Consider the following 9670-nt stretch of genomic DNA (forward strand, 5'->3'; position numbering starts at 1 on the left):
TGCCCCAATCAGTTATAACTTAAGAAGTTTTGGTTCATGTTTATTATTTGTCAGTTGTGAGAAGGAACTGGAAAGGACACTGCCAGAACACTAGGCATTGGCTTTCCTGATGTGTGCTGTGGCCCATAAGCCTTACCCCTAGGCAAGGCCCGTGATCAACAAAAATGAACTCCCTCAGTACATTAATAAGCTCTTCTAGGATTATGTTCCGAGTGCGTAATGTGTAACTTACAGGGAATACATTTCCCCAACCCAGAATGGGGATATGTGATTTGTCAAAACCAAATTTGCTCATTGAAACATGAGAACATATGTAATGATTGAACTGTTTTTGGGGACTGAGAGAAAGAAATTGAGACTATCCTAAAACATGCAGAATGCATATTTACCATAACATGAAAGGGGACTGATTTTTTAAAAATTAAACCTGAAAGAATAGTAATAGCCAAAATTTATTATTTTTTTCTTTGACAAGAACATAAAGGAATTTGTGTGGAGTATCTTAATCTTAGCAGTAGTCCAGCAAGGTGTGAATGCCGTTATCCCTATTTTGCAGGACAGGAAGCATAGGTGATAAGTATAATTTGAAGGGTGTGGTCTAGGATCCCTTATGCCAGCTGAAATAGCCTCTCACCTACATGTATGGTAGTTAAGAACTGGAGAAATATTCAGAGTCATTCATGCAAATAAAATGCTTTTTTTGTTTTGTCCTGAGCGGGGTTATACCGCTCTGTGCAGGCCCACAGGAATCAAAGTCGGAGAGAAGGAATATCTTTGCAGCAAGACCCAGGGGCATTGTATGACTTTAATTTAGATGAGGAATTGGAAATTGATCTTGATGATGAAGCAATGGAAGCTATGTTTGGACAAGACCTGACCAGTGACAATGATATTCTGGGAATGTGGATCCCAGAGGTACTGGATTGGCCTACCTGGGTGTGTGTGACTGCAGCGGGGGCTGCTCTGACTTACTTTCCTGCCCTCCTGTTCGTACAGCTTGCTAACAGCAGCCTTATGTCTCATCCTGAGGTTAGAAGATTTAATGTAGGGGTCGCTTTGGTACCTACAAAGTAATAAGAAAAAGTCTCTCTTGTTGCTTTATCTATGCGATTTTATTGCTTCTCTCCCCAGACTACATGAATACAGCAGAGCCACGTTATGGTCATTTTAATTGTGATGTCAAAGGTAGCTTACAGAACAGACGTCAGGCCCCAGTAGATGCTGTTGAGTTAGGTGCCATGGCTGCTGTGCTCACACTGCTGGCTGAGTGCATGCTCCTCTCTGTCATCAGTTCCCTGTAATCACTGTACTGCCTCATTCTGAGGCCCAGTGCCCACCCAGTCTTGTACGTGCCTCCCTCCAGGGACAGGTCCATCGTGGTGTGTAGGTATACGTCATTTAGCATTGCATTTTTATAACAGGGACACTAAAAGTCTCACAGGTATAAGTAAAAGGAAAAGCAATGTACCTGTTAATAAATAAATCCTAATTAAAAAAAAATCCTAATAACTTTGCTCAGAAGTTTAGAAAATAGGTATGCCTTTTACATACAAATAGAATAATGATTTTCACTGAAAAATTTTTAAAAGAATCATTTTGTGATAAGACAGATTATTATTCTCTTAATGCCCAGTTGCTCAAATTTAACATAGTAGAATGTGGAAGACAGCACCTTGAAAGTGTTTGTAGCATTCATAAGCATCTTGGAAATATTCTAAGATATGTAAGCAAAGTAGTGAATATCATAAATCTATTTACCTCTAAGTTTAGTTAAATCGACTATAATAATCTGGTATGAAATCGTTTTGTGCAGCATGTTTGTGAGTCTGAAGACAGGGAAGAAGTGGTGGTGTGTGAATTATGTGAATGCAGTGTCATCAGCTTTAATCAGCACATGAAGAGAAACCACCCAGGCTGTGGGCGCAGTGCCAACCGCCAAGGGTATCGAAGCAATGGCTCCTATGTGGATGGCTGGTTTGGTGGTGAATGTGGGAGTGGAAATCCATACTACCTGCTATGTGGCAGCTGCAGGGAGAAGTACTTAGCTCTGAAGACTAAGTCAAAGACAACAAGTTCTGAAAGGTATCTTGATGTTTTGTCTATATCCAGACCCTCTGAGTAGTATTTCATTAAGATAAGGAAACTGTAGCCTTGCATGTGAAGGATTGTTATTCACCTTCCTAAAGCCTTACAATTGTAGAGTTGGGGGCAGAAACTGTGGAGGGAGTTGAGGAATTCATATTCCTCTGCAGATGTGGTAGTCTTTCAGGATCTTTGAAAGGCCAGGAATAGTGGCTTGGTAACAGGGACTTCACTGGAGTTTGAGTTAATCTGATTGGTTGACGAGTGATCAGGACCCTTGCCTTATATTATTCTTCAGGTGGCATATGATCAATTTTTTTCATTGACATTTTCCACCATATTTTTGTCAATCTTAATTTCTTGATTAAAAATAGATTATTCTATTTAGAGGTTCCACAAAAATATCTCTTTCTATCCTTAATTTGTAGTGAGTAGGTTTTCTGTCCTTGTTGTCAGTCAACTATTAAATCTTTAAGGCTTTTCTGGAATAAATTTTGATCACAAGATTTATTGTAGGTGATCAGAAATATCCCTAAGTTGTCTGGTACAGCAGTTACTGATTTATATATGTGTACACACATTAGCCTATAACATAAAACTTTTTTTAATTTTGTGCTGCTTTATTAATGACCTCTTAAAATATCCTAATGACTTAATTTGCCTTTGGGGTACTAACTGTTTTATATAAAAACACAATGTTCTTCATGTTTGGTGCAGGTACAAGGGACAAGCTCCAGATCTAATTGGCAAGCAGGACAGTGTGTATGAAGGTAGTTGTTTGTTTTGAGAGCTTCTTTATTTTGCATGTATTTTTATGTATATTTTGTGCTTAACATCTGTTACTAAAATTTACCACTGTGTATGTTTGTATATATGTACCTATTAACTCAAACTTTGCCCCCCCAAAAAAGATTCATAATAGTTTGAGATCCACAGCCATAGTTTCAAACTCAAAGGACAAAGGACCTAAGCTCACATCTAAGCTTTGCCATGGAGTATTAATTTCTGTTTGGCATACACATTTTTTATGTTTTATTTTATTTTTTGGTGGAACCGGGGGCATATACATTTTTTAAAGTCAGCAAAAGATGTATAGTTTGAATTTCTATCCTAATTGTAAAGAGTGATAAGTAAAAAGCTGAGGTGAGTGTCAACTTCTGGAGCACTCATTTACTTGGAATAACGCCTTCCTTGATGGTTATAGGCAGGGTGAAGAATTACTTGTTGGCCCCATGATGGTGTTTTTCACTAGTAGAACCCCCCATGAGCAGCTATGTCATTTATTTTTACATTCAATGGATTGGACTACACAGACTCCCTTACCCTTAGGGTTAGGATTAGCCTATGTCTCAGAGGTGCAGATTGGTCAGGTTACCAGGAGATGGTACCATAGTTAATTGTGTGGATGCTGGAATTTCAGTCTGTCTGCATTTTAAATATACTGTGTCTCACAATAACCATGCTAGCAGAGGTGTGTCATGTTTATATTCACATAAAATACATTTATTTGTTTACATTCCAGAAGACTGGGACATGTTAGATGTTGATGAAGATGAAAAGCTGACAGGGGAAGAAGAGTTTGAATTGCTTGCTGGACCACTTGGTTTAAACGACCGACGCATCGTACCAGAACCAGTTCAGTTCCCTGACAGCGATCCACTGGGAGCCTCGGTGGCAATGGTCACAGCTACCAACAGTATGGAAGAGACTCTGATGCAAATAGGTACGCTGAAATGCTGATTTGTATCAATCTGATCTTCTGTTTTCAGTTTTTCTTAATTTAATAGTAATAGTTTTACATCATCTCATTCCACCAAATCCTTTACTCCTTTTTTTGCCAATTATTTCAACATTTTAAAGGTTTAACGTGATCTTAAGTTTTGGTGTTTTTATCTTCATGAATTATCAAAGTGATAAAAATATAAAGCATGAGTAATAATCTTAGAAACTGCTAACGAGAATTACCTAAATAAAAATTGTGTAGTTTTTCCAGTTTTTAGGAGAGACCACACTACATTTTTGTCATAGGAAATACAAAATAAAGAATGGAAATATTACTGGTAGCTTTGTCCTTTGTGTATACTCAGAACATCTTTTTAAATCTGTCTTTCCTATATCTGTTAATATCAGAAGTGACACTCCTTAATAAAAAACTTCTCTTGTAAGAAGTTATTAACTTAGAAATACCTGAATCAGAACATAGACATAAATGTTTCTGTTAAGGAATGTCCTATATAGTGAAGTTTGTTTGATGTAAGAAAAACCTATAGTTTTGCTGTTTCCCTGCATTCTGGATCTTGTGTAAACTACTAAAATTTTCTAGGAGTTCAGTTTTTTCTCTTATCTTGTTGATGACTACACAGAATCTTGGTTTTCAGGCTGCCATGGCTCTGTAGAAAAGAGCTCCTCAGGGAGAGTGACGTTAGGCGAGCAGGCAGCAGCCCTTGCCAACCCTCACGACCGGGTCGTAGCTCTAAGGAGAGTGACCGCGGCTGCACAGGTTCTTCTGGCCAGAACCATGGTCATGAGAGCACTGTCTCTTCTTTCAGTCAGGTAGGTGCTATTTTGTGTCAGTTGATGCTAACTTATCTTCAGGTATAGGTTAGACAGGAGTTAGAGCTTGTCTAGGAAGGTAGATCAGAATTTTGAAGCTTGAGTATCTACCGATGAATATTAGACAGTAGGGGCTGGGCAGATAGCTCAGCAGGCACAGTGCCTGCTTGGCCAGCACAAGGTTCTGAGTTTGGCCGGTGGTATAGCTCAGCGGACTAAGTGCTTACTTAGGTAAGTGCAGGGGCCAGGGTTTGATCCTGGCTCCGGTTGCTGTGCCGCCTCCACCCCCCAGGTGCACTGAGCTGGTGATGGAGTCCGGGTGTGGTGGCGCACATCTGTAATCCCAGCACTAGGGAGGCAGAAATCAGGAGGGTCACTACAAGTCTGGGCTGTGTAGTGAGACTCTACACCAAAAAAAAAGAAAGAAAGTTGAACATTTTGGGGCCAGGGAGATGACGCAGTAGAATAAGTGCTTCCCTGGCAAGCACAAGGGCCTGAGTTCAATCCCCAGTTTCACCAAAAAAAAAAAAAAACAAGGTTCTGAGTTTAATTCTCAGTTCTCCTCCATCCCCCCGCCAAAAAAAGATGTTAAGACATCATTATCATTCAGCCATTCATTTAATATTGGCTCTTTTTATGTAGAAAATAATGGCATTATAGGAATTGAATAAATTGGATACATTATAGTTACCTGAAATTAGAAACGAATGCTGTAGCTCTATTTGGCGTCACATACAAATTTAAAGATTGAATGAGTGTTTCCGCAAAATTGACCTGTTATAGAATGAAGTCTCCTTTTACATTCTATCATGGAAACTATTGCTGTATTTATGCTGTGAAGTCCAGTGTGGAAAAGAAAGAGAAACAAGAATACTTAAAGGATAGCCATCTAAAAAGTAACTTAGCAGAAGTATTTAATGGCCAATCAGTGAATGCAGAAGGGAAGAAAAACTCAAAATAAAGTTTAGGCAGGACTTTGTGGTATTTACTCAAAGATAGACAAACAGGATTGCAAAGAACAGAGCTTTAGAAACTGATGCACATTTATGTAGACACTTATGCTTTGATTTGTGACAGCGGTTTACATTGCAGAGAAGTGGTTATAAAATGGTCTTTTCACGGGGCATGGTGGCACACGCATGCCTGTACTCCCAGCACTCAGCAGGCTGAGACAGGTGGGTCACTGGGAGTTCGAAGCCAGCCTGGACTACAAAGTGAGTTCAAGGCCAGCCTGAGCTACATAGCAAAACCCTGTCTCAAAAAGACAAAAAAAGAAAGAATGGTCTTTTCAGTAACTGGGACAGGGTTAGATGGTTTCTACATAGAAGAAGAAAAGTGAATTCTGTCCCTAACCTCACAGTGCGTAAAATAAATGACTCCAAAGTTATTCTTAGATCTAAATGTGAAAGATAAATCAGTACAAGAATTTGTTCTTGGGCTAGGGAGATAGCGCAGTGATCTAAGTGGCTGCCTGGCAAGCACAGGACCTGGGATTGATCCTCAGTACTGCATGCCATACTGGCTCCCAAAACCAAGTGTGCTGGTGCATGCATGTAGTCCTAGCACTAGGGAGGCTGAGACAGGAGGATCACTATCAGTCCCAGCTGCGTAGTGAGACCCTGTGCCAAATACATAAAATTAAAAAAATTATTCTTGATCTTGGCACAGACAGAGGTTTTTTAAGTCACAAAAGATATCTGTCTCTCATAAAGATTAAGTCATACTACATTAAAATAAAAAACTTAAAAGTCATTAAAGTAAAAAAGGAAACCTAAGAGGGGAGAATTAGCAATACATATAATCAATAATACCTATAGAATTCCTCTAATCATTAATAAGAAAATAGACAAGTCAAAAGAAAAATGGAGAAAATACATTTTAAGAAATTCTTTACAAGCTGGACATATGCTTGTGGTCTCAGCATTCAGGAGACCGAGATGGAAGGATTGCTGGGAGTTCAAGGCCAGCCTGTGTTAATATGGTGCATTCAAGGCCAGACTAAACTACATAGGTATATCTTATTTCAAAAAAAAACCAAACAACAAAAGTGTTTTAGAGCTAGGCGCAGTGGTCTGTGATCCTAGCCACTCTGGAGGCTAAGCAGGAAGACTGTGAACTTAAGGCCATATGTAGGGATCTTGGCTCAACAACATCAGCAGCAAACTAGAGAAAACTAATTTATGGCTTTAGTTCTAATTTCAGATAACCACATCGTGGTTGCCTTTGAAGGCATAATGAGTGAGAAGAGCCCAAAGCAGGCTTCTGAGATGCTGTTCATTTTGTTTGTTGATCTGGAGGGTACTTACATGGCTTGTTCACATAGTGAAAAATTCATGCTTTTGAACATTCTTATACATTATTCTCTAATAATTCAGTGATACCTCAAGTCTCTGTCAGCCAGTAATAAAAGGAGAAGGACTTAGGTAAGTTTCCAACTTGCGTAGTATTTTTGGAGTCTATTAGGATGTTTATGACTAGCAGTAACACAGCTTTCACTTTATTCTGGTTGTAGATGCTATAGATGGTATGTAGAGCTAACTAGTCACATCAAAAATCCGTTCCTTTCAGTATCCATCTGAAATGTTTCCCTTTCCTTGCAGTGGTTCCAGTTGTAGCCTGGCTGCTGGCCTTGAATCTCTGGGGCTGACAGATATCCGAACGCTGGTTCGGTTAATGTGCCTGGCTGCAGCAGGGAGAGCTGGTCTCTCCACGAGCCCTTCTGCTACAGCCAGCTCCTCAGAGCGCTCGCGTGGTAGCCACAGCAAGACCAACAAGCCCATCTCTTGCCTGGCCTATCTGAGCACAGCAGTGGGCTGCCTGGCATCGAACACTCCTAGTGCCGCAAAACTGCTGGTGCAGTTGTGTACGCAGGTGAGCTGGTCACATTGCTTTTCCTGTTTCCCTGTTTATTCCCCAGTGATTCTTAAAGAACCTTTTGAAATGAAATCTTTTTGTTCTATAAGTATATATAAAAATTAAGCCTGTTTGTTCTAATTGCTTCTTCAGAACTTGATTTCTGCTGCAACAGGTGTAAATCTAACTACAGTCGATGATCCAATCCAGCGTAAGTTTCTACCCAGCTTTCTCCGAGGAATTGCTGAAGAAAACAAGCTTGTAACCTCCCCAAACTTTGTTGTAACTCAGGCCCTTGTAGCATTACTAGCAGACAAAGGAGCCAAACTGAGGCCTAACTATGATAAATCAGAAGTTGAAAAGAAAGGTAAATATCATACTATTGAAATACACGGCCTTCTGATCAACTTGATTCATGTTTTAAAAGATATGTTTTTGCATTGTTGTATATATACATTGCATAACATGTAAACTTATTAAATTTAGAAAAGAAGTACATGGATATTTTTTGTCTGTAAATGGAAACAAGTATTAGAAAATGTACCAAATTAGTGTGGTTCTAGATTACTGTTGGAGTCACCATAGATAATAACCTTAGTAGTTTTCTTTAATAAAATTTGGGTAGTAATGTTTTATGTGATGCTAAGGACTTTGAAAGGACTGCCTAATCACTATCCCGGGCCTGGGGAGGGGATGCACACCCAGAGTCCCAGCACATGGGAGGCTAAGGCAAGAGGATCTCAAGCGAGATACTGCCTGGAAAAACCAAAACCACCCATGTCTCCATAAGAAAAAAAAAAAAAAATCACTGTGCTCTACCCTTGCCTTCCTCAAGATCAGTTGGGCAAGACAGGAGTTTCTAGATTCATCAATCCCTTTCCTTGGCTGGCCATTAAACCCCAACCCCTGTGTGCGTGTGTGCGTGCACGCCTTCCTCCATGCATGCTTCCTTGCTGGGGCTCAAGCCAGCACCTTGTACAGGCTGAGCAAAGGCTGGTGTGCTGTGTCCCTGAACTGCACGCCCACCCCCACGATCCTCTTTTAGCAATAAAAGATAAACATTTTTAAGGGCGTGATTGTCCGTCCAGGCCTTTTTCTGCTGCATTCTCCATCTATTGATCTTGCAAAACAGGGACTTTGCATTGATATATGATAAAATGTTTATTTGCAGTGAATCAGATTTAATTTAGAATTTGATATGAGGTAAATTCTTTATAACTTGTATAGTTTATATGTTAGTTAAGTACTTTATATTTAGTTAAATGATTGCTTGTAAAAGTGTTAATTCTTAAATGGGTTAAACCATGTTGTTCATCTCCACCAACTCTCACCTGGACATCATCTCATTGTTTTGTTTAAGCAGGTTTAACTGCCCAATTGTATGCCCATCCTTCCTATGATCCTTCTGCTGTAGGCCCTTTGGAGCTGGCTAATGCCCTGGCAGCCTGCTGCCTATCCTCCAGGCTGTCCTCACAGCATAGACAATGGGCTGCTCAACAGCTCGTGCGCACTCTTGCTGCACATGACCGAGACAACCAGACTGCTCCCCAGACACTCGCTGACATGGGAGGCGACCTCAGAAAATGCTCCTTTATCAAGTTGGAGGCTCATCAGAACAGGGTGGGTATTTTGGGTATAAAGTACTGTGAATATAAATCGCCTATGTAAAATAAAATAGATTCTTGGGCAGGTGAGATAATTCAGCGGACTACGCATTTGCTTAGGCAAGCACAGGGACTGGATTTGATCCCTGCACCACATGCCATGCTGAGCAATGAGCGGGTCACTGAGACAGGGCATGGTGGCACATGCCTGTAATCCCAGCTTGGAAAGGACTGAAAACAGGAGGATCACTATGAGTCTGAGCTGCATAGTGAGACACTATACCAAAAACATTGAAAAAGAGAGAGGGGAAGAATAAAATAGATTCTGACCAGCTAAAAGTTTAGGTCTTGGTGTTTTCTTCTCTGTATTTCTGCTTCTCTCTCTGTCGGTTGGTCGGTCTATCAGTCTGTCTTTTCTCTATCTCACTAAGACTTTTCTGATAGTTTTGAACTCTACTTTCTATATATGCTGAGTTGTTTAATAGTATACAAGTGGGGGGCCGGAGAGATAGCTCAGTAGAATAAACGCTTGCCTGGCAAATGCAGGGTCCTGAGTTCAATCCCTGGTTCCACAAAAA

At 40.2% G+C, this 9670-nt stretch overlaps 1 protein-coding gene across 9 annotated transcripts in view; it reads left to right on the top strand.

Moving 5' to 3' along the window:
- The window catches only part of Herc1 (HECT and RLD domain containing E3 ubiquitin protein ligase family member 1), a 205579-nt gene that overhangs the window by 152834 nt on the left and 43075 nt on the right, over positions 1-9670 (top strand). For 4 of the 9 annotated variants that reach the window (XM_023712424.1, XM_023712429.1, XM_023712426.1 and 1 more), the window contains exons 44-51: positions 716-936; positions 1814-2082; positions 2800-2852; positions 3605-3805; positions 4461-4635; positions 7236-7506; positions 7642-7855; positions 8849-9108. In XM_023712424.1, the coding sequence (XP_023568192.1) occupies positions 716-936; positions 1814-2082; positions 2800-2852; positions 3605-3805; positions 4461-4635; positions 7236-7506; positions 7642-7855; positions 8849-9108 (1664 nt within the window). The remainder of the gene's footprint in view (positions 1-715; positions 937-1813; positions 2083-2799; positions 2853-3604; positions 3806-4460; positions 4636-7235; positions 7507-7641; positions 7856-8848; positions 9109-9670) is intronic. The other 5 variants (XM_004628831.3, XM_023712431.1, XM_023712425.1 and 2 more) reach the window with 4 other exon arrangements.

This window comes from Octodon degus, unplaced genomic scaffold (assembly GCF_000260255.1).
Source record: "Octodon degus isolate 3935 unplaced genomic scaffold, OctDeg1.0 scaffold00026, whole genome shotgun sequence".
NCBI lineage: Eukaryota > Metazoa > Chordata > Mammalia > Rodentia > Octodontidae > Octodon > Octodon degus.